Below are 25,767 nucleotides of genomic sequence, written 5' to 3'. Positions count from 1 at the left end.
TGCACTGCACAACTTTTGTTGTAAAACCCGAAATGAAGTTTCACAGCCTTCAGACCAAATAAATTCTTTATTATTTTCTGTCAATTTGTGGAGTGGTTTGGAAATGGTCGCAAAATTTTGGATGAAACGTCTGTAGTAGGAGGCTAGACCCAAGAAACTCCTGACTTCAGTAACTGTAGTTGGTGTGGGCCAATCCTTAATTGCTTGAACTTTCTGTGGTTCTGTGGAAACACCCTTAGCAGAAATGATATGACCCAAATAATTTACTTCATCTTGAAACAGGTGACACTTCTTTGGTTTAAGTTTGAGTCCCGCCTCTTTGAGACGTTGGAATACCTTCCGTAGATTGGTGATAGCTTCATCAAAAGTTTTACCAAATACAATGATGTCATCAATATAGATCAGACATATTTCCCATTGATACCCTGCCAGTACCAGTTCCATCAGACGTTCGAATGTGGATGGTCCATTGCATAAACCAAACGGCATAACTTTAAACTGCCATAACCCACTTCTAGTTATAAATGCTGTTTTCAGTTTAGCCTCATCGTCTAACTCAACCTGCCAGTATCCACTTGCAAGATCAAGCGTAGAGAAACATGTGGCTCCGTGTAATGAATCTAATGAATCATCAATTCTGGGTAAAGGATAAGCATCCTTCACTGTTACTTGGTTGAGGCGTCGAAAGTCAATACAGAAACGCAAAGTCCCATCTTTCTTGGTGACAAGGACAATTGGTGATGCCCAAGGACTGGAGGATCTTTCAATTATTCCTCTTTCCAGCATGTCCTGTATCTGTTTATCTGCTTCATCTTGTTTCTGCATTGGCAGTCTACGAGCTGGTTGACGTAAAGGTAATGCCTCTCCTGTATTAATACTGTGTTTGATTCCCTTTGCTCTACCCAAATCTGCATCAGACTTAGCAAAGATGTCTGCATAGGCCAGGAGTAGTGACTTCACTTTCATCTTGTCTTCAAGCTTCATATGTTTTGTACTTTCCTCGAACAAGTTTGTCACATGTTCAGGAATGTCTTCAGTGCTATTATCGTTTACATGTATGGTGTGTACAGTATGTATTTCTTCATCACTCAAGTTCTCTTGAGTTAATACCTGGTTAATGTTTATCACTGGACTCAGTTCGGCTATTGTTGTACCTTTGTATATAGTTTCCATTTCCACGCCCAAATTTATAATTGACACTGGAATTTTCTCTGTCTCAGTGTCCACTAATGTCCTCCCAACTAATAAATTTGTTTTCTTGGAAATTTTCTGTAGCGGTTCACATATTGCCCATTTTCCCACTAACTTCTGATCCTTGAATGGTTTTGTGGAAATGACAATCTGTTGACCAGGAGAAACAGTAACAGTTTTATCAATAACCAGCCAACAACAACTAGTTACATCTGACAACCTAGAGCATAAAAGCTGCTGTCCTTCACAGGTAATGCACCTCCTTCTCGGGTGAATTTCACAATCAAATTTAGTCAAGAAGTTCATCCCTATTATTCCCTCACACATGACATCAGCAATGATAACATCTATGTATGTGGGACTGGATAAAATCCTAATATCTAGTTGACACATCCCGAGCACCTTCAGTGGCTTATGATCTGCACCTTGTAATCTCAGGTCAGTGGGTACCAATTTCGGTCGTTCTATCTCCGGAATACTGCTATAGACTTGACTCGAAATTATTGTGACACAAGAACCGGTGTCCACAAGAAATGAAACCATGTTACTCCCTATAGATCCAGTAACAAACATCCCACTACCTAGATTCTCCATCCCTATCTCAAGTACCAGTTCTGAACTTGAAGACTTCGGATGATCCACAGATTTCATAGTGATGTTCAACCCTGATGACTTCTCTCTGCAAGTACTAAAATTTGTATTGTTTAACTTCTGTGAAGTTGATATCTGTTGTTGGGGCAGCCTGGAATTTACAACCGGTCCTCGCCCCTCTGGGTCGGTTGTCCCCCTTTTCCCGAGAAGTGTTGACGTTTCCCTTTGTTCAGAGGACATTCACGTCGGTAATGTCCATAACGGTGACACTGGAAGCATTCAACATCTCTCTTTGGCGATGACGGTTTTTCCCAAGACCGGTCATTATTGACAGACTTCTGTTTACATGACATCTCCTTGATTAATTTCTCCAAGGCTGAAATTCTCTTTCCCAAATTGGTATTATCTGCACTTGGTACCGCGGTAATTTCTCTCACATGTCGTCTACGTGGAATCTCGTCTCTGCGCTGAGCTTCTATCTTCCAGTATCCTTCAATCTCCAGAGCCAAAGTAATCGCTTGCTGTAAGGTACTGGGCTTTCCTTGCTGTACTAGCATCCTCATTTCGTAATCTTCAATGGCATCAATAAAGTGGATCTTGGCAAGCCTTTCCTGGTGACAAGACGACATCCCTGGGTAAGCTAATGTTGACAGCTTCAAAATGGCTTGACCTAATTCTCGAAGGCCCTCTTTGTCTCTGCGACGTCTGCCCCTCAGTTCAGCCAGATACAGTTCAGCTTGATCTCGTCGACCAAAACGGTTTCCCAGAACTTCTACAAGATAATCAAAGTTCATTTGTTCATCATCAGTAAGTGTGCAGGCCAGTTGTCGAGCAGACCCTTTTAAATGTGTGAAGAGATAATCTGCTTGTTCTCTCTTCGTCCAACAGTTGACTCGGGAAATGGTATTAAATATTTTCAGGTACTCTTCCCAAGACGTTTCCCCGTTGTAAATTTCTGGTCTTAGTTGACGACGACTTGTATTTCTAGGCACATAAGCAGCGTCGCCAGATGCATACTCATGTGGAGATGATCTCGGAGCCTCATCATGGTCTCTCTCTGTGGTACTCGAAACGAAACTTCTTCATCGCTCCCGTCTGTTTCAACTGTCCTCTCTTCCTCCATTGTGAATAAGTTGCAGGTCCCTGACAACTGAACTTCAAATGAATCCCACCGCTGCCACCAAGTTGTAGCGATTTTGTTTTTATGTATATATCTTCTTAACGATACAGATAGCCCAGTTCCAAATCACACCATTTACTACAGGGGAAAGCACAATATTGGTAGCGTGAATCACCCAGTGTCGAACTCTGGAACAATATCTGTATACTGCTGGAGACGTTCGCTACTATGGATTCTTTTGAATGTCAGCTCGGTCAGTCCGTGTCATTCAGTAGTATGTTTGGGAAAACCACTAGTTAGCTCTGAACTTCGAATAACCAAGAAAAGTCCGATTTTTAAAGTTCAACAAACAGCAGCAACAGTTTTATTAAAATAGAGTGACAGGAGTATGTTGATATATATATAGGTAAAAGTGCCAGTACTGTGTACAAGCACAACATCTGTACTTCAGATGGTTCAGATAACTGTGTTAGGGATATCTCAGGGAGGTATTAAACCTAGTACTGCTGTGATAGTGGTATGTCCTACTGGTGTCATATAGACAATATGTCAGCCATGTGTGGGGACATTATCGGTAAATAATACTTTCAGGTCTTCTCTGGGAGTAACAGTTCCAGAATTGGTCCAGTAATAACTTGGGAAAACGAGTTTCAAATTCTGGGACTCGGTGTCTCACTGTGCTGAAACTGGGAATCCCAGTCCCACGATTGCTCAGGGGCACTTATGCACAAATTCTCCCAGTATAAATGTTTCAGCTCATACTTGGGAATTATAAAATTTTTGGTCCAGAAAAATCCCAGTGACAAACTATTGAGATATACTGTCTCAATCATGGTTGGGAATATCAGTCTCACAGCCTGGGAAAGTCAGTCCCACAGCCTGGGAAAGTCAGTCCCACAGCCTGGGAACACTTGTGTCACAATTTGGAACTAGCAGTCCCACTGTCTCTAGGTATGCTCTGAAGCTGAAATCCCACTTCAGTGCTGACAACTTATCTAGCTACCACTTCACACTGCTTATATACATGTAAAATACCTGCCTTAGAAAGCTAACTAGGTGGAAATTTAGATGTTAACACGACGGTGGTCCGAGATCATCTGGGACTAAAAGTGGGAATTTGCCCGGTATTTATAGTCTACGCTCATAAATATTCATGAGTACCAAGGATGGTACTCAGAGCACTGATTGGCTAATACCAAAGTAACAACATCTGTGTATAGAAATACTATACATGTACATGCGTATCTAATGTCATGGCACATTTTTCTTTCTTTTTCTTAATAATGGAAAGATGAACAATAACTTGTAGGTAGAAAGGAGATGAGCCTGTGGAGTGAAACTATTTACTTTCGCAAATACAAGTTAATGCCCCTTTTGAAACTCTTCAATATGAGTTAACACTAAAGGATGTCGTAAAGTAGACAACCTCGTCTAGCGGCAGTTCACCGTGAACGACGATCGTGCGCGGCGAAACAACAACAACAACCACAAAAATGATTTAGTGTCTTAAACTTGGTATAAAGGATGTTTTATGCCAAAATCATGCCACAGTCAGTGAGTACTAATGTTTTTTTTTAACTGGAAAGATGCTGTACGTGGTTTGTTACAGCAAGAATATGTCCAAAAGTAATGGAAACTCTACTCGAATTTGTCACTTCAAAATATTAACAATGGCGGATGTTTCGCCAAACTTAAGGTCGCTAAAAAAAAATGTTGTTAGCAACCTAGCCAAACAATATCCGATCACCAAGCTTGGAGAGAAACTCCTTCAACATGTCAGTGTATTATACCTGAAATATGGTGTTCTAATTAAGTCATCAAGTGTTAAAATTCTTACGTTGGAAGGGACAGGGGTGCACGGAAACTGTGTCCTTCAAAAGTTATATTAAGGCGCCAAAAACAACTTGCTCTCATGAGTCCACAAAATATCCTGTCTCTATATGTTACAAAAAAAAAAAATATATATATTTCAAAATATTCCACAAAAATTCTAATTTAATTTGAGGATATGTCTAACCCATAAAAATTTACATTCTACTGGTAAAACCTGTGTCTACGTTATGGACAAGGCAGAAAATTAACCCCTAACCTCCCATGCAATTATATGAAATAATATACTGTCTCTAGCAAAATCGCCACACTGGTATAATGTGCATGTACCACATTTTATGAAACCAACCATTTCAGTTTCAAATAGGAAAGGAATTTGGAACTACTAAGTGAGAATTGCCCGTCGCCAATTTTTCATGCATATCGACAACAAGACTTGGTATCCTATAAAGTAATCATATTACTATATGCCTGATATAAAAAAAAATCAGGGAAGATTTATGTAAAGACTAAAGACAGTGGTAAGTTCCAGCATCTCTGGGGAATGTAAAATTTTGGTAACAAAGAGGTAAAATCGGGTATTAAGACTTTATTTCTATCACCTGGTATATTACCTTGAAGTATACAGCTGTACTGGATCAAAATCTTCTGGTTTGGGTCAACACTTCCAGCTGTTTACATTCACCCTTATACAGCCTGTCAGCAACCTGTGGATAGTAGTGAGTTTCCCAAGGACTCTACCCGGTTTCCTCCCACCATAATGTTGGCTGCCGTCATATAAGTGAAATATTCTTGAGTACGGCACAGAACACCAATCAAATAAACAAATAAATCACCATTATTCACCACTGCTACAGATTTCTTCTAAAATACTCTGACACGTAACGAATGGTTTGTTTTCGAATGTTTACCATGACAACCATACCTTGGGGGAAGAAACTGTTTAGTATACGTAAAGTACTGAACTCACAGTTAAAAGGTACATACGGTTAACATGGCTTCCAGAGATTACTGGGTAAAAGTTTGATACCAAGTCCAGTTCCTGGTCAGTCATACAGCAACTATATGCCCACGGTCACCGGGCCACGTCATCCAGCTCTCATACCATTTCCATATCCACCAGCCATACAACAGTCATATGATCACCGTCAATAGGCCACGTGAGCCAGCCCTCAGACCATTCCCATATCCACCAGCCATGCAATAGCCATATGCCCACCGTCAATAGGTCACATGGGTTAAGTGCTCTTTACACTTGTAACAAGGTGAACACAATGTTGACTTATCATCACTACAGTAACGAAATGCTCACCAACAATGGATCAAGTGCTTGCAACAAACCATATTCACTTACCAGTCATATAATGACGAAGTAGTTGTCGTCTATAATGCATTTTACCCATCTATACCTGGTATATCTAGAGTATAACAGATCTATGTGTACGTTCATACTTACATGGCAAGATGTCCCTGTAACGGTTTTTATGGGTGTTCGTGTCGGTGGTAGCCACTTGACGTGGGGAGTTTGGGCTCAATTTGTCCAACATCTGATCGGAGGTAAATTAATAATAATAATAATAATATTAATAATAAAAATAAAGAGTCCCGTTAGCATCTATGAGGAAAGTATGCCACAGTTTTACAAATACTACGGATGATTTACAGCAAAACAAAACAAAAAAAACAAAACAAAAGAAACAAAACAAAAAAACTCCGCATATTTATTTGATTAAAATCTGAAAATGCCTCACAAACATAGTTAAAATTGTCTGTATTCTTTGCATGAAGAAATACAAAACTAATGGTCTCTTCTTCCTATTTTCACCTCGCCACACCAAAAATAATTGAAATATATTTGTAATTGTTGTTAAGACTATGAAATATGTTTTCATCGCGGAAAAGTTTCGACAAACACAACTGGCATACACAGGGCATTATGGTGAATGCCAGTACGTCTTAAACAGAAAGTGGCTGTTTTTTGAAAATAAACTCAGCAAAAGAATCTTAAGAGTCCTGAGGGATTTGTCTGTATGGTGCTGCGGTCATTTATTTTTTGTTATCTGTATTGGTATATAGCCTACCATATATAACATATTGACCACAGGTAATCGTATGTGTCCCTACGGATGGACGAGTGAGTTAAGGGAGGGACTGGTATATGATGTCCATACCATGAACTGTAGACGGAAACCCGTATCTTCATCCTTGGAAAGTCGGACTACCTCATCCGGCAAGGCGCTAATAAGCATTGGACTGAAACCACAAGGCGGTAAATATATCATCACCGTTTTGTTTATGAACGAATTGATGCAATAACAAAGAATATGAAATTAATTAGCAAATCGACCAAGCAACGTCACCTGCCTCTTGTTGGCACTGTGTCAGGAACATGCTGGAAAAGCTGGCAAGACGCCAGGCTATCTCCAGTGCTTCTCCACGACATGAGCAGAAATAGAGGTCTAGTAAAGCAATAATGTATACATATAAGGTCTAATCCTTGCTATTAGAGCCCAACTGTCTGAGTTGCGTGAAAGATTAGATCGATATGTTACACCGTGCTGAGTATTAATCTCTTCCAATTCCAAACAGTTGCTGTTTTTACCATCAGAGTCCCTCTTTATAAGCTATGCCAAATGCCTATCAGTTGCCCTTTATACGGCTTCTCTAACCGTAAACCTACCAGCCAGAGCACAATCATGATTTTGAAAAGCCAACGGGGCCTTTCACAGCCTGAACAGAAGATATATACCCGTAGTTGAGTGTGGAAAGCCTTCTAGAAAAGCCACAAACCACCATAAATAAACACAAACGTTTATGGCCCGCCAATAAAACGGTGGCTGCAGAACTGTTTTTGATGTTACCAGCAATGGTTCTTCTGGGATGCCAGCATAGACGACGCTCTTGGACATTTGATATATACAAATGGCAAAAGTGTTTATGATGCCAGAAATATGGCAAAGTAGAATGGCTCAGCATCAATGCAGTTTAAAGAGGGTAGCCAGAAGAAAATAAAATATGTAATTCTAAACAGCAAGTCTCGGAAAGGCGGCCAAAGAAAAATTCGAGGGTGCTGGTTTCAGTGTTTGTCAGGGTCAATGCCACTGTAAAACAAATACCCCGTATGTCATTTGCCCTCCTAGTCAACAAGCGTATTCTACTTGTTGCGTAATTTTCCAGGAAAAAGTCGATCGGATCACATGAGAATCTCCTGCTGAGAAGAAAATAACCTCATCTTATTGCGAAGTATTTGAAATAAGGATAGCTGATGAAAGTCAGGAATGGATGTCAAAGTATCTGGCAAATCAACAAACTTCCACTAGGCAATTCCATTATGTTAGGACACAAGGCCCAAAATTTAATTTCCGCTTCAGACGTAAAAATTTCCGGCTCGTGCATTGCTGAAGGATGACACACCTGCACACCGCTGGCTAAGCCGAAATTACCGGATGAGAGCAAGCACTTCCGCAAAACGAAGTGAAACCTGTAACATGTATTTTTTGGCAGACCTATTTTTGGCATGGAATCAGAGTGAAACTAGATCTAAGTTATTTTCACAAAATGCTACCTGTACTAAAATATTGCCGTATATATTTATCTGAAACACTTTCACAAAATGGAAGGGTTGCTTGCAAGTCCACGTGCACTAAGCTCCAGCATGAAATTTAAAAAATTAAACCCAAGCCTTACTCTGTAGAATTAAATACGCTAATGGATGTCAAGAAACCTTGAGATGGTACAAGAATATAAGGTGGATTAAAAATAAGGCACTGGATATCGTCTTTACTTGTTCTTTGTGACGTGTGTTTCAGAACCCAGGACTAACCGACTTATGACCAAACCTCCTAAGAATGCAATGTAACTTACAGACTTCTGGGACAGGACGATGAGGTGGGCTCAGGAGCCTTGGGGACTTCCCATCGACCATGGTATATGGGGTTGTCATATATAGAATCATCCTTAAACGTCAGCCTCTTCCGAATAGATCGACTAAAGAGAATGAGGAAGATATAGCCATGTGAAGTCTAATCAGACACCTGTATTAAGTCGTATCAGTTTTCCGAGATACGATCAAAACATTTTTTCCAGGCTTAATAAAAAATGACAGCCTTCATTACACTGTAACATCTTCATTACACTGGGATCCCTTGTTTCACACACTGAGAACCTCTGCCATTCGTTACACAGTTGTGGGTAAGATAAATCGAACCTTTGCTGATGTTTTCCCGTGCAAACGTCCAGCGAACACAAATTTAAGACGGTGATATCAGCCTATTAGTATATTATAATAAAATGTCGCGCTAACATCTATATATATAAAAGATAGACATCATTGTACATTTGAGCCTCATTTCTAGACGCCAAAAAAACTGCACTATTGAAGATTAGCTTAGCTAAAACTTACAAAGGTTATCGCAACTTACGATCATCTTAACCAGAACCACTACATTTACTGATGATATGAGCCATAATCCATGACGTTTGGCGCTATTTATAATCGTCTACAGGTCTTTCAGCAACCTGCGGATGGTCGTGGGTTTTCCCCGGGCTCTGCCCGGTTTCCTCCCACCATAATGCTGGCCGCCGTCGTATAAGTGAAATATTCTTGAGTACGGCGTAAAACACCAAACAAACAAATAAATAAACAATCGTCTACACAACAAACAAGACAAACAAGTGCTATTTAATATAACTTTAGCCGAAACCAGTGCGTTATTTATGGTCATCCAAGCTCAACCTACGACACTTTGCACTAGACTGACCAATACGCTTGGAATTATTTATGAATATTACATTTCAGGTAAATATGTTCAATGCCTAGCCAAGATGACATTAACAATAAAAAAGTTTTTAAGACCAGTAATTGTAAGGACTATTTATAATTATTAATTCTCAATCAGGACGAAAATCAGAGAAAAGAGTCAGCCAGTCTGGGCCCTATTCGACAAAACAATCGTAGGCTTTAAGTTGATAAAAACTACCGTGGCGACAAATGCAAACGACGCATGTTAACATGCCTGTTATGATCACCTTTACCTACGAGTGTTTTGTAGATAAAAGCCAACCTGTCATTCAGGGTGCTGGTCATTAGCATTCAAAAACAACATCTTCAAACACTTCAAGGTGTGTGTGAAAAATAATATAAATCTATGCGTCGACGAACAGACACTCCGAAACATAATTCCTGAAAGAACTGAGAAAGTGTACAAGGTAAGAATTTAGGACTGATTCATCTCAAAAGCAGTCTCCAGAAAATACGCCAAGGATGTTGCAAATATTGTCACATGCTAGTATATAAATTTAATATTTTTTAAAAATAAAAATAAAGTCACGTAACAAATGCCATAACAAAAGGAGTCTTAACGCATCTTGTTCATTGATATAAATACTCATAGTTGGGGGCAGCAACCAGCCTTTTGTAAGCACAGTCGTGCCTCTGTAAGACTATGATGATGATGCACAGAATATGCAGACTCAGAGTATACGCACCTTTTCTTCCTGAACTTGACGTAAGTAAAAACACACAGGGCTAGTAATAAAGCCAGAAGGGAAGCACACAAAACGAGTAAGATGGTGGTTAGAGATCCCTGGTCCACGGGCGTCTGATCGCCTTCAGCTTGGAAAAAGGAATAAATGTTTATCAAAATAATTGTGTATCGAAAGTTAATCAAGAGAAAAACCAACATGAAAATATCTCTACTAAACCAAAACTGAAAATCTCTGACAAGACGATAAAAATATCTGAAAGGTATTAGAAAGTGTATGTAGTTAATGAATCGGGCGACACGAGAAATTTATAAGACATTGCTACTGAAAATATAATTAACGGATTAACTTCTAAAACAAAAGGGGACATCCGTGGCTCAGCTGGTTAGCGCGCTGGCGCTGGTAATGACCCAGGAGCCTCTCGCCAATGCGATCGCTGTGATCACGTCCAGCTCATGATGGCTTCCTCTCCGGCCGTACGTGGGAAGGTCTGGCAGCAACCTGTGGATGGTCGTGGGTTTCCCCAGGGCTCTGCCCGGTTTCCTATCACCATAATGCTGGTGGCCGTCGTATATAAGAAATATTCTTGCGTACGACGTAAAACGCCAATCCAATAAATAAATAAATCTAAAACAAAAAAGCCTGACAATTTCCACAGACAATAATCCATACCTCCTTTACCAGACGGCTCTGTGTCGCTTGGAGGAGCTTTTGTTTGAGTATTTATGACAGCAATTGTTGTATTAGCCGTTTTTGTTGTGGTAGAGCTAGCAGCAGTGCTAACAGCAGTATCTGTTGACGTAGCCAATGTTGTAGATGATTCGTCTTTAAAAGTGGATGTTATATCAATAGAGGAATTCGTGACAGCAGTGATGTTTCTCTTAATAGAGGTATAGAGGGCAGTGGTGTTGAACGCAGCCGTTTGAGGGAGCGTCGTATTGACCAGGGCATTTCCTTTATACGTAGTGACACCCATGTAAGCAGAAATGTCATCCCCTGAGGATGATTCCACACCAGTCATCGAATCCGAGCTTGTATTTGCGAGCGATCCACTGGCACCTGCTGCAACAAGAGAGGTTGGAGAAGATGTGGTGTTTGTAACAATCTTTGGCGGGGAAGTATAATTTTGGGGGTCAATGACCTCGAAAGTAATTCCGTCGACAACAGGACCAGTTGTTATCTTTTTAGATCCAGAGTCAAATGACTGATTTGTTGTTGATGTTGCACTGTTTGTTTCCATTGCTTGTCGCGAGTTCACAGTTGTTGGATCATTATCTATCTGTACTGTCCGAGTCTCTGGTGTTGCGGTACTGCCTCGACTAGCTATGGTATTTCCTGTGGCTTGGTCTTGGGAAGTGACCAGTTGCGGATTAACAATGTTTGTTGTTGCTGTTGTTATTATTGGTGTTGTTGCGGTGACAGCTTTTGTTGTTCGCGCGGACGTTAGTCCAGAATTCATCTCCTCTTTAAAGCTGGTAGACGCTATGCCAACTTGAATGGTGGTTGGCACCGAAAGTCTGTCTGTGATTATGGTGGATGAAGCAGTAGTGACTCCAACTCGAGGTGACGTGCTGGCAGCAGCAGTAGTTTTCCGCCTCGAAGATGAGGTTTTGCCTGAAACTGTTGAAGATATCCGACTAGCTGCACTCGACGACGTGGGAAGCATAGTCCTTGCTGTTGTTGTTTTAGATAAAATAGATTCATTTTCAGTGGTAGTTGTACTGAGGGATTTTATAGCAGAAAATACAGCACCTGGAGTATATTTAATATCTGTTGAATACGGTTTGGAACTTAGTTCATATTTGGCATTAGTTGTTAAATGAATGGCGGAAACTGACGCACTTTTAGGCGTGGTCGACGTTGATTGGACATTAGCCGCATCACTGACGTCCACGGCGTTGGATTGGCCTGGTGTTGATGATGTTATACTCTGATTCGAATTGATATATTCGTTACCATCCCCTGTGGACACAGCTACGTTCAGTGGTGCAGCCAGAGCAATCTGCAAGAATGAAATAAAAACTGTCAGATTGTAAAAATTATTATACTCATTTTTTTTAATGCTGTAATCTGACTTCGCTAAGTCAACTCAAAGTAGAAAAAAAATATTTCTTACGATTTGTAACTTTCGGCAAAAATCGACAGTAAAGAAGCAAAACCCCCTATGTTCATATTTATACTTCCATGATTATCCAGTTGGACTAAAGAAATGCTATTCGGTGCGCGACTGTTTTTAAGTGATGCCAATCAATTTTATCTGTGAAATAAATATGAATAATGAATAAAACAATCAATAAATGATTTGGGCTTTACAATATTTCACTACATTGCTGTGAAAACCTGTTCAAACTTGAAGACAGTAGATTTCGACGTGATATTAAGAACATTCATAGTCAAAGCAAATGAGACGAACATTTTTAAAACCATCTAAAATAAGACAAATGTCAGGTGAACATCGAAACCCAATTCATATCTAAACAAATACAATCTAGAAACTGTATTTAGATACATAATCTACGAAAATGTATAAATAAATAAATTTTAGGATATGGGCCAATATATTTAAACAGTGAATGACAGCACTGCCATGAACGCTGTCAAAGCCCGATAACTGAATTTTCAATTTGAACAAAACGGCAATTCAAAGTAAGTAAAACCTTTGCCGAACATGGCCAAAGTCTACACAATTCTGTTTTGAATGACTTTTATGTTAAACACGGATAACAGCTCTCTGCTGTTTACAAAAAGTGAATCACGAGTTGTGTTCAGTAAGTAGAAATCACGAAAGCTGTGCAGTAAGTAGCAATCACGAAAGCTGTGCAGTAAGTAGCAATCACGAAAGCTGTGTTATAAGGAGGAATCAGGAAAGATGTGTGATAAGTAGCAATCACGAGTTCTATGTATTAAGAATGAATCACGAGTTCTGTGTATTAAGTATGAATCACGCGTTCTGCGTAATAAATGGGAATAGTGATAATATGCTAACAAATAATGTCCTGTATTGTTTTGTATACACAAAGGGTTTCTTGTTATATCATGATATTTCTTGACAGCACTTGGTTTGCAGGATCCGTCAACGGTAGTGGGTTTCCCGGTATTTGGTGTATCTTTTTGACAGGTCATAGCGACTCCCAGGATGTCAGCCAGTCAAATATGTGGAACAGCTACATCTGTTGATAGATGCATTTCCGGAAATATTGCAAAACATGCTTTAAATGCTGAACTAGCGCGATGTTTCACTCTAGTCTGCTTCCCCTCGTGTCATTCCACGTTATACCAAAAAAAAAAAGCTCTAACTTCAGGGACTTGTCTGGATGAAGAAATTTTCTACAAAGTAAGACGTCTGCAATAGTTCGTTCAGTGCATTTAGATGTCATTCCAAAGAGCTGTAACAGTGGGAAAAATGTTACATTTTCAAGTTGAAGATGATTAATCAGCGGGTTTATCTGAACAAATGTTCTGGGCGAGAACAAACCCGGATTATCCTTACTCCACCGAAACTCCCTACCAGCCAAGATGAGGGATGCTGTTGCCATGGGAACCACTATCGCGAGACTCATTGCAGACGTGTTTTTTTCCTAAGCCCAGCTCGAATGTCAATCCGAGTGGATTGCATCACAGAAATAAACTGCTAAAACCGTGCGTAAAACCCACCAACACACCCACTCACGGCCATGTTACTTCCTTAACGATGCAGAATGGATTGGGGGAATGTATGGCTATCGCACTGAACAGGCAAAACAGAATTCGCAAGGTTTTGACTTTCTTCGATCAGCGGTGAAAATTAAGGACTCAGAACTTAGTGAAAAACGCATTAGCAGCATTTAAATATGGTGACACATTTCAGTACCACAGCGTAACCAAGCAGTGTGACGAAGTCGTAGAAAGTCATCGTGCCAAGAATGATTTCCTTTCCTTAAAATATCTGCTCACCTGATGCTCCAGGATAGGCATTCATCAGATTAAATAAATGTGCTACATACCCTGTGGAACATATATAAACCATGCCAAATTCTCGGTAGAGCACATAGATGTGTCAAATACTCTGTAGAACGTACATAAATAAGTAAATTACCCCGAAGAACATCTGTGTTCCAGAGAACGGATTTTTGAACAAGAGCATAGAAAAAAAGTGCACGGATAACGTCAGTAAAGTGAACTCTTCAGAATTATTTATTTATTTATTTATTTGATGGGTGTTTTACGCCGTACTAAAGAATATTTCACTTATACGAAGGCAGCCAGCATTATGGTGGGAGGAAACCGAGAAAAGTCCGGGGGAAACCCTGGACCATCCACAGGTTGTGTCAGGCCTTCCCACGTACGGCCGGAGAGGAAGCCAGCATAAGCCGGACTTGAACTCACAGCGACCGCATCTGTGGGAGGCGCCTCGCTATGTTCTGGTCAAACCTCCCGACATAAACCATCACCCGATCGACCCACGCCTGGATTCGAATTGGACAACTTGTCTGAACAGGAAAAGACAAGACCGCTCGAACAAAAAAGTACCAACATCCTTTAACATCAGGGTAAAGACGTATTCAAAATACAATAACGTAATGCCTTAAATTTACGCTTCAAAATCAACTATCAGTGTTGTATGGATATGTTCTATAGAAAAGAACATACAGGAGATAATATTGGTACACATCCGAGTATGATGGCGATCCTATGTTATGTGTTTCACCGGCTGACATTTCACAGATTTTACTCCCGGCTAATGGGTGGGAAGGGCACACTGACAAATACTACTGGCATGGTTAGACACTCTTGTCCTCGGGTACCTAGGAGGCTGTACATAATTATCACTCAGACAAGCCGCCCATGCTATCTCCAGAGATTGTCTAGTCAGGATCTGTTGCTGTTGTAAAACATCTCGTGCTAAAATATCAGGTCTGAGTTTTGGTGCCACCTCTATCGTGTAATAGCGGATATGTAGAACAGCCATCGAGTCTTGCTTATACATTTATCATCACTGGTTATCTACAAGTCGGAAGTGTACATCTTGGGCTGCCAGCTAAACAACCGTTTGCCAAAGGCTGACCAAAAAAGAGATAGGCTGCGAGAACAAAAAGGCTTTTGAATCAAAAAGGAGAAGTAACACTGCCAGAAAATGTTTGGGGAAAACGAGGAGAAAAAGATCACACTAGCCTACATACCTTCGTTCACGCCACTTATTTTCTCGTTATTACCACGGATGACTGGATCAACACTACCCGTCAAAGCGTCTTGTGACATATCTGCTTTTATATCATTTGGCTACAGAGTTACACTCTGGACACTTCTGTCACTCAAAGCCCCGTGGCACATGAGTATATCTGCTTTTATATCATTTGGCTACAGAGTTACACTCTGGACACTTCTGTCACTCAAAGCCCCGTGACACATGAGTATATCTGCTTTTATATCATTTGGCTACAGACTTACACTCTGGACACTTCTGTCACTCAAAGCCCCGTGACACATGAGTATATCTGCTTTTATATCATTTGGCTACAGACTTACACTCTGGACACTTCTGTCACTCAAAGCCCCGTGACACATGAGTATATCTGCTTTTATATCATTTGGCTATAGAGTAAATCCATTCTGGGCATCTTAAATAGCGACAAAGACTCAAAAAAGGTATGTGTTGTATGTTGGTAGCCGACAAGAAAAAAAGTAAACCAGTTGTCTTAACGGACCACATTTTCCTGAGTTTCGAATCACGGGAATAATTAAGCTCTTAAAATCACATATAAAGATTATAACCAATAAAATGTCGGATTTCTTAATCTTAACCCACCCTTTCCAAATGCACTAGGAACAAAAGGAAGGGCAACACTTTATACAGTGTCAAGTAATTTTTTTTTCATTTATTTCATTCATTTGTGTTTTCATGTAAATAAACTCAAAATTTAACTGATGGCAGTTTAGATTTGTATGCATTGATTAGACATTATTAATTACACGCATCTACTTGATTACACGTCTGTGGCTTTTATCAGTTACATGTAATCTATGTGCTTTTTGAACCTATTGCTCTGATGTCCGATTTGTGTTTCATATTACTGAAGAGTATGATGATGTAAATTTAATTATATAGATTTTGCTGCACGGTTACCATACAGCTTACCTGTAGATAACTCATGAATGCAAAACTTCAGCTTAGTATATACAGTATTAAAACACCAAAACCTCATAACACCGATTCAAATACACACGATAGATGAAGCCGGTAAAGGTCGTGAATTTTGTAATATATGGTAATTAACACAAACACTGGCATCAACGATGGAACATCTCTTTCGTGTTATTGTGCTTTACGTGTATTCAGAACCGGAGCACAGTACATGCAGTATATTTGAATATAACACCCTAAACATTTACCTTAACGTTTATTCCAGTACACAATTAAAAAGTAAAGTTGTTTAGTGATGACGATAATTTATGAACACACAGGGCATCTACAAGGACGTCGCATCCCCTCCTGTTACTGTGCACAATAAATGAAGTATTTTTTAAATATACCACCTGCTTTTACTGTCATGGAAACCGATGCCATTGCCATACAGGTTTCTCGATACACCCTAACCACGAAGGAGTATGAATCCGTGACAATACAGCATCATGTGATTCAGTATAGCTTCAGTCCATTACCCAAGTATCCGGTTTACAGGGAACAGTGTACATCCCTTGTGTGTCGACAGTTCCCAGCCCCTGTCCCCGTTAGTTCGGTATTAGAAGGAAACGAACCATTAATAAAGTCGCATTGGCGAAGTTACCTTGTATCCCACGGTGTTATTGGCCAGACATGATATATTGGTGAACAGCAGGCAATAACGTATAACCTGTTACCGATGTATATACAGTTGTTGTCAGAGCGACCTACATCACTCAGCGCCTAAAACAATTCATCTCGACACAGGAGGGAATTATGGCCTTTCTCTTTGTGGTAAATTGTCCCCGTTTCTGGAACCATGCAGGCAGGAATCTCCGCATGATATGGACATTGTATTTCAGGTGTTTTGGGAATGGATCATATACTGGAATGGTAGATGAGAGATGGGCAAAGACTGTCGAAACGAGCCATTCGTTTGTGACGAGCGGTGGCTTTTGGACTATACTAGGGTGAAGATCAGCATTAAGTTAGACTAGACCAATACAGGTGCTATACAACTGAAATGGGTCACCATGAATGTGAACGGCGCGAAGAGGTAAAAGAAAAGAAAACCCAAACGTTGTATCATGGTGGCTATTAAACCTTTGGAATGTCGGGCAGACCTGGCATTGGCGATCAACATGTATATAGTGTATGGTAGAAGCAATATTTCAGACACAGACAACGATTAAGATTTCACACGCTGATGCCCCTATGGTACGTGTACTCTTCCCAGTATATAAATCACTAACTGTACCATCAGCGCCTCAGTACATCTGGCCCCAATACATACTCTTTCACATTTCAAGCGTTAGCTCATTTGTACTCCAATCACATTCTTTCAAGGCTGTCAAGAACTATTCTTTCTGCATGCCTCGACGGAGGAAGGTATAGGAGAATGTAATCAATTCTCGTCGTTTTTATTGGGAGACTAGAACGGAGGATCCCTGGTAGCCTGATTGAAAAATAACCTCGATAAATTCCGCTTTACTGCGCTGACGATGGATAGATTTGAATGTAGATGCGACAAAAATTCAAGCATTTTCATACCTGTTTGTTCTCTATATTTTGTCCTACAACCGTTATACAGTATCCCCATAAAAAAAGTGGACGACATGAAAGAATTTAGCTTGCCTACGAACATTTGCGTTACTTGAAGCATGTCTGATGGGATTCCGCAATCGTTAGAAAAGGGACTGGACTAAATGGGACTTGGCTAAAAGTCACTGCATGGACTAAATTTTGTCAAAATGAAGCCGCTATGAAGTCAATGGATAACTAAGCGAATCCTGCCATGTAAATGTATGCTCTTTTATTAGCGGTTTATACGTGACATGGGACCATCGGGTACAGCCTCACATCACGGACATGTGTCCTGGCGAAGCACATCTGTCGTGACGTAACATCGAATAACCACACCAATGGGGAGCCTGGAGGGCTGCGGTGATTTAGTAACGTAACCGGATACGATTAGAATTGTGCGATTTTCAGGGTACTCCGAACAGATGGGTAACTTTTGGTGATAGAGAGGATTAGCGAAATTAGCTGCGAATATATTCAATAACACAGCAAACTTGATAGTGTCTGATGTCATGTCTGATTGCACTAGATATTACTAAGGATATTTGCATTTGTGTCACCGTTACCATGGATACAGCAAATGTGATAGGTTCACCCAATACCAAAGAACAAAGGAGCTTCTGAATACGAAATATGAGCTTTGAGGAGACCTAATCGATACCTCATGTGATGAGGCTACACCCTGTTTCGAGCATGTACACTCAGATACTTCCAGATGCCCTGTTCAGTACAAATTTGAACAAATTTGTTCGTTGTTTTCCTCATGTAGAAGGCATATATATTAAAGTACCATTTGTATACAGACACTTCCCATTTGTTGGTTACGCAAACTTAAAAGCTTCCCACGGGATAAATTACACGTGCATTATATTTGTGTGAGTCTGTTTTAAAAAATGGAACGGTATAAATCTAGACATGTGATTACAACGCAGATTATTGTCACTCTGAAGACAGGAGAAAATATATACACGTGGTTATGGAAAAGACAACATGAATGAAAAATGAGATGGACAACCACACTATTGGGGTTATGGTGGTCCATAAAATGCAAGATGCAAAGAAGAATTATCATTTATTTATTTGATTTGTTTTACGCCGTGCTCAAGAATATTTCCCTTATACGATGGCGGCCAGCATTATGGTGGGAGATAACCGGGCACAGCCTGGGGGAAACCCTTGACGATGGGTTGCTGACAAATATTATCACGTACTGACGAAGAGGACTCTTGTTCTGGATGAGGACTTTTATCTTTTGGAAGCCCGCTTGAACATGTGCATCATGTTTCAAAGCATTTCGGGTTGAGGGAATACGACATAACCATGAGTTAAAGACACAGAATTTATAGTTAATAAATATTTGTACAGTTTCCACATTGCAATTTGTGCACAGTCAAAGGAGAATTCCAGATTCAAAAGTAAGCGTATTATATACATACATCTGGTTTTAAAACGTCACTACTCAAGAGAGAACGATACCGGAAGAGCCACCTGCGACCTGTTAATTAAGGTGACAATTCTACGGTAAACATTTCACAGCTGTTTCGTGAAACGTTCTTGTCCCTAGGATTACAACGTTGTGCATATTCGGACAAAAATCGCGTGCCGTTGTCAGACCGAATGGCCTGGAACCAGTTTGATTTTACAATGTTTCACGCACATTATACACAAGGTAATCCTTCAATCTGCTACACAAAACCTTTTATGAGGACTCCTCAATTTGGTCTGGACTTGAGCTGCCTTAACAGTCCCCTGACAAATAGCTTCCCAACTCAGAATTTGTAAAAGATTGAGTCCCTTAGGTCAATTTACAGCTTTAGATCGATCGAACAAACCACGAAGTTCATATAGGCACACCGCACGTATATGTAATGTGTGAAGAACGATAGTGTTGATCGACATACATCTAATATATTACATTCCAATTCCATTTCAAATTCAGTTTTTAGTATCGACTTTAACCTAAAAGCACGAAATTCTCGGTAAATATTCAACCGGGTATCCGTAGTTTAACCTCAGACTTACATGCCAGACAATTGCTTTGCATAGAAAGAAATTTAAGAAAAAAAACTTTTAAAAGACTAACGAGCTCTAAATGTTCTAAGGAATTAACAAAAAATATCTATTTCTTTTATTTTTTACTTCTCATATCGAAATATATAATGCTCCTGTTTTTGAATTTGTTCTCGCCACAATATGGCTAGGAAATTGCCAAAGTGACGTAAAGCCATAATCATTCATTCATTCATTGATTCTGATAATGACAACGACTTGTGGACTTTAAACAATTATTTGGGTCATTTACTACACTGAATGTCTTCACGATTAGTGAGTCTGACGAAATTTAGGTATGTAACGTCTCAGTTTTTTCTGTCCTTTTTTTAACATGACCGGACTAAATGTTTTTGGGGTTTTGTGTATGTTCACGTACGATATGTAATCTTCTATGTATGTCCCTGTAACATTCCTTGAGAGGCCAGCAATGTTAATTGTATTAAACCCAGAAGTGTACCAGAAATAATCAACGGCACTCGTGCATGCTGAATGTAGATAAATATATATCCGACGGCCTGGTAAAAACGTAAAACACCTGTTTTCTTGGCACGAACTTTGTTAACGCTATGTGAAATAAGACTATAACGGGCATCTGTAGATCCTGACCTGGCTCTATCATTAAATCTCCATGCATGCTTTTGGGATTTCAAGTTGGAAGCTTCATGGGTTGAAGAAGCCATGTGTCTGGGTTACATCACAGTCAAGTGTGTATACCTCAACACTGAAGCTCTGCGTCCTAATCAGAGAAAGTTAAACAGTCTTAGAAAGTTAACAAGGGGAGAAGTGGGGGATATCCTTTGTATGTTCAAACCAAAGGGAACATACAGGAGACAACTATGAAGTGCGATTCCGACCTTATTTTCAGTGTCAATCTTGTGTTATGCATTGACCAGTTTTGTTTGTAACTTCACCAATATACTTAATACATAAGGAGGAGTGTGGGTGCGGGTGTGTGTGTCTTTGTGTATTTTTTATAATCATGACTGCAAATTTTCGCTATTGTATCTCTATCAAGAATCCTGCGATCTTAACTTTATTTCGGCTGACTGTGTTATAGGTTTTAAGGTTTAACTTTTCCTTTCTGCATTAATTGAATAAAGTCATCACAATTGACGTCCCAATATTGGTGACTTTGTTTCGTCTTTTCCTACACAGAACATTACTAATCATTACTGTAAACATAGTTCAAACTCAGATATACGGAGCAATGTGACAATCAGCACATTAACACATACTGCGATAATGTAGGCTGTAACAGGTAGGCTGTAACAGGTAGGCCTATAACAAGGACATCTGCCTGCTCCGCTAATAATAATTACAGATCTCTTAATTAGCTTAATCACAGCTTCCTCATTAATAAGATCATGTCTGTCCTTTGATCAAAGTTTCCAAAAATGTTGTCCGTAGTATAAGGTCAATTTCATGCATACAACATGTACTTTCTAAATTTTCAGATTGTGTCATAACTTCGGCACGAATATAATATTCAATAATCACTAAAAAGGAGTATATATGTAAATAAATAAATGACCAGTGCTTAACAGCCACATTGGCAGTATGTCATCCGTATCATGGAAAGAACATATCTATCAGGAAGTAGTTGCTGGTGCTTTCTTATGTATGGAATTTCCATTTAGCCCTGGTAAGACAGAGATTAAAAGTCAGGGACCACCTTTGTTTTTCACAACTTCCTTTGTACATCACGTTGATTTATACGGTCCTATAAACTAGACAACGTAAATTTGTTTAATTTACGAGATAATTGATTGACGTTTTGCGAATGTGAAGCCAGAATCTTGAACACATGATTAAAAATCTCGACTATTTCCAATTGTCCAAACTGGTTTCCCATTTCTCTGGATAGAACAAATAATTATACCATACTGCCACCTGTGCAATATTACAGCCATATAATGGCCACCTCTGGATAGAACAAATAATTATACCATACTGCCACCTGTGCAATATTGCAGCCATATCATGGCCACCTCTGGATAAAACAAATAATTATACCATACTGCCACCTCGGCAATATTGCAGCCATATCATGGCCACCTCTGGATAAAACAAATAATTATACCATATTGCCACCTCGGCAATATTGCAGCCGTGTCATGGCCACCTCTGGATAGAATAAATAATTATACCATATTGCCACCTCGGCAATATTGCAGCCATATCATGACCACCTCTGGATAGAACCAATAATTATACCATATTGCCACCTGGGCAATGTTGCAGCCGTGTCATGGCCACATCTGGATAGAACAAATAATTATACCATATTGCCACCTGGGCAAAATTGCAGCCATATCATGGCCACCTCTGGATAGAACAACTATGTTACATAATGACCATGACTGGACAAGAACAGCGTGCTTTATTCATAACTATATCTTGACTTCAACGACAAGTGATAAAACGCTCTTTCCGTTTAGGTGCCATGTTAGAATTTTTACCAGTAATTTTCGCTACAACAATAATGATAGGGAAGGAGGGAAACGAATAATGCCAAAGTTTGAAATTCCACGCCCTTCTTCAGTGACCTTCAGTTACCTTGGTTGTAGATATAAGTGCTCCCTCCTGTTACAATATGGACTGCAAATGGGGCTTCACAATGAAGAGATGGGGTGTACTTACTGTGACGTCCCCGATTTGGGAGTCTGAGAATGAGCGGGGATAGAGGAGGAGAGGGGGAGAGAAGGGAGAACGAGAGACAGCTGTGTCGGCTTACACACCAATACCTTGTTTACATAGTCAAGCACACACAATAAAGAACGAGAGGTTTTGACAAAATTCTTGTCATACAAGTGTCAGTGACTGAGAGTCGGTCTGTCACGATAATGTGCATACTTGTGCACGTGTATATACATGCAATTGCACATTTGATTTTTTTAAAAATAAAACTTAGAAAGACCTTGAAGCTCAAAGCGATACAGTCAAATGATGTTTCCTGTGTATCACATGAAGTCATTTATGTATAGCTCTACAAAGTCGTATATCACTCAGAGTAATTATTTTTAACTATAAATGTTTAGTTAACTGCATGCTTTTCAAATATCTGACAAATGCCTCCTGGCAATTGTTGAATGTATGGTGCTGAAGTGGGAAGTTACAGAATTGTTGTGAAAACAGATTTAGGATAAACCTTCTGCCTTCATGTGCCATATGTGCTGATCATTTGCACCACAGGGTGTTGAAAATACGCCATACATCTAAAAATACCCGATCCTCTTTCAAATAATTTAATTATTAATGTACAAGTGTTTACTCTCACAATTCTTAGTCATATTGCAGGAAGGTTGTCGATGCTGTTCATATATAAGAGACATGGTTGTTCACGTCTTAGACCACGTCAGGATTCGATATTGTGAGGGCGTTTACTGAGGTTTTAATTCTCCGTCAAGCAGATACGTAATTATATACCAGATAAATGGGGTGTTAAGCAAAAAAGAAAAAAAAAAGAAAAAAAAGGGTCACATCATTGAGACTTTTGCGGATCGCATAAAATACAACCCAAGAGATCTCGTATTCTATTTTTGATTTCATCAGAAATATATAGATAGATAGACAACCGCCTGAGATAGATCGTCACATGTAACAACGCACTGGTCTGTGTATATATAGCTGTGGCACAGTTTCTAAAAGCATACACTACCTGCTGAAAATTCCAGTTGCTGGTGTCACACGTCAAAATTCAGTCCAGCGTAAAAAGCCATGTATGTTACACCTTTTTATCAGGCAAATCTAATTCTGATTAACATAAACACGATGTTTATCAGATCATCCTGCATGCAATTCGCTTGTTAGAAACAGAAATGTTGGGTTATCTATCCACGATCGGTCTGAACTGATCAGGCTCACTCTATATACCCCTTCCCTCCAAATGGACATGCTCACTGGCCCATGAACATTTGAGAATACAGCAGTCTTAGGTCAATGGCTTTCTTAGATAGCCTCCGATCATTCATGTCGAAATCTTGCAGTGAAGGAAACCCTAGGGAGCCTCAGAGAGAAGCAGATCAGTCGTGTACATCTAACAGACGAGACCCAGGCTAGAATCAATCGATGGTCATTTCTTCACTATTCCAGTTGCTACATGTTGACTTAACACAAGCGGTGCGAGGAAAATGAACAATGCCATTGCCTCATACAAGTTCGATTAACAACCCACAGCATTTTCAATTATTCAAAAGAATGAGGTTAAAATTCCAGAGTTGACCAGAGCCGAGAATGTAAGGCCTTCTGCGAGAACATCGCTCATAAATATCTGGAAATTTTACCATTCAAACTGTATTATTTCATATTTGAAAAGGTCAACTGACTGAGCTTTTGCTTGTCTGTACACTTCGATCCCCTCTCATTAGGCTAAGACTTTGACTATTAGACCGGAAAACGACATCCCTCATCGCGCGCCCCTTTTCGGTGTTGATGCGGAGATGCGTGGATGAAGCTGAAGGAAGCAGGCGACTCGAGGCAGCAGTGAGGGACGGGGTATGATATGTACGCGCTATGCTTGTACAACTTATCCTTCAGAATCTGACGACCGCGGCAGGGGTCGGGCAAGGGGATAAATATTAGGTTTCTGTTTCTTCGGCGGATCTTGGAATGCAGTTGGCTACAATTGGCCCGTGAAGGCATGTGTGTCTTCTAGAAGTCAGAACAGGACAAGCTTGCATATGTCCCCGTAAATGCTCTTCCGCAACCCTAACCCGACAATCTGTGCTCAGAGTTGCGGACATTTCCTTACGGAGGTTCCCCCCGAAACCGCCATACTGGCATAATTCCTCACCAAATTCTTAAGCCATGACAATCACTGATACAACTAAACAATGTTATATGTAAGCCTACCATGGTATTGTTTATTCCCACAAAAACTTCATAACTGTAAATTCCTTATATAGCTGGAAAGGCTAGCGGTTCTTCTTGTGTATGATACGGAATAGACCGGATGGTCATCAATGGCAGACATTGATACTAAGGCTAACATTGATGCACTAGCATTATCTACTTACCCAGGGCTGGTAGACACAAAGAACTGAACACAGCACCGTCAAAGTTAGCCCCATACTCCCGCCACAACCTTTCTCAGCATCTCTCTTCCTACACATTATGTTAATGGAACGTCATCAGACCACCAAAACACTAGGCTAGCAAGCAGCATTCGAATCTTCCAGTACGTTACATTTCCTCCGCCATGCTCCCTCGCTGCCCAGCAGATCTTAGTCTACTGCAAAAATTAATAAAACACATTTTAGCCCCAAAAATGCGGGCTGTGACAAGAGCACGTTACTGCATTCGGCACGTGCTGTGAAGGTTTGTGCCTGAAAACTGATACACCACAAAGCCGGCTTCGCAACGCATACCCGGATCCAGATGTCCACCCTGCCTATCTACCTCCGCCAGCCCGTCTGCCCTCGACTGCAGGGCGTGTCCCTCTGTCTTATAGCGTGGTCGAGAATCTGGTGGACAGCACCAAGCACCGACCGTCCGCAGTGGCGGCTAAGTATAATGAGCACGGTCCCAGGGAAAAGCAGGCGTGGTACACCGTGCTCTATGGCGGACGAATGACCAGCTAATCAACATGAAAGCGCAGTCATCCGACAACTGACCCGAAAAAGCAATTCCTCAGTTAATTGTGAAAAAAAAAAAGACAAATGCTGCTGAAAAACGAGACATACAGAAACAGTGATACAAAGTCGACAGTTTGTACAAGAATAGCATGTCTTCTGTAATTCACTGATTGGGCAACGCTGTACTATCCTTAGATATATTACGT

General features: G+C 40.2%; 1 protein-coding gene across 1 annotated transcript in view; it reads right to left on the bottom strand.

Annotated features, from left to right (window-relative positions):
- Positions 1–25,487, bottom strand: part of LOC135470102 (tyrosine-protein phosphatase 99A-like) — a 37,570-nt gene extending 12,083 nt beyond the window's left edge. The window contains exons 1-6 of the mRNA XM_064748859.1: positions 25,004–25,487; positions 10,889–12,218; positions 10,220–10,346; positions 8,597–8,719; positions 6,904–6,985; positions 6,189–6,279 (exon numbers count right to left, since the gene is read on the bottom strand). Of these exons, the coding sequence (XP_064604929.1) occupies positions 6,189–6,279; positions 6,904–6,985; positions 8,597–8,719; positions 10,220–10,346; positions 10,889–12,218; positions 25,004–25,099 (1,849 nt within the window). The 5' untranslated portion in view covers positions 25,100–25,487. The remainder of the gene's footprint in view (positions 1–6,188; positions 6,280–6,903; positions 6,986–8,596; positions 8,720–10,219; positions 10,347–10,888; positions 12,219–25,003) is intronic.
- Positions 25,488–25,767: the final 280 nt, after the last annotated feature.

Source organism: Liolophura sinensis, chromosome 1 (assembly GCF_032854445.1).
Source record: "Liolophura sinensis isolate JHLJ2023 chromosome 1, CUHK_Ljap_v2, whole genome shotgun sequence".
In the NCBI taxonomy this organism is placed as follows: Eukaryota; Metazoa; Mollusca; class Polyplacophora; order Chitonida; family Chitonidae; genus Liolophura; species Liolophura sinensis.
This window is presented reverse-complemented; position numbering and strand designations above follow the sequence as displayed.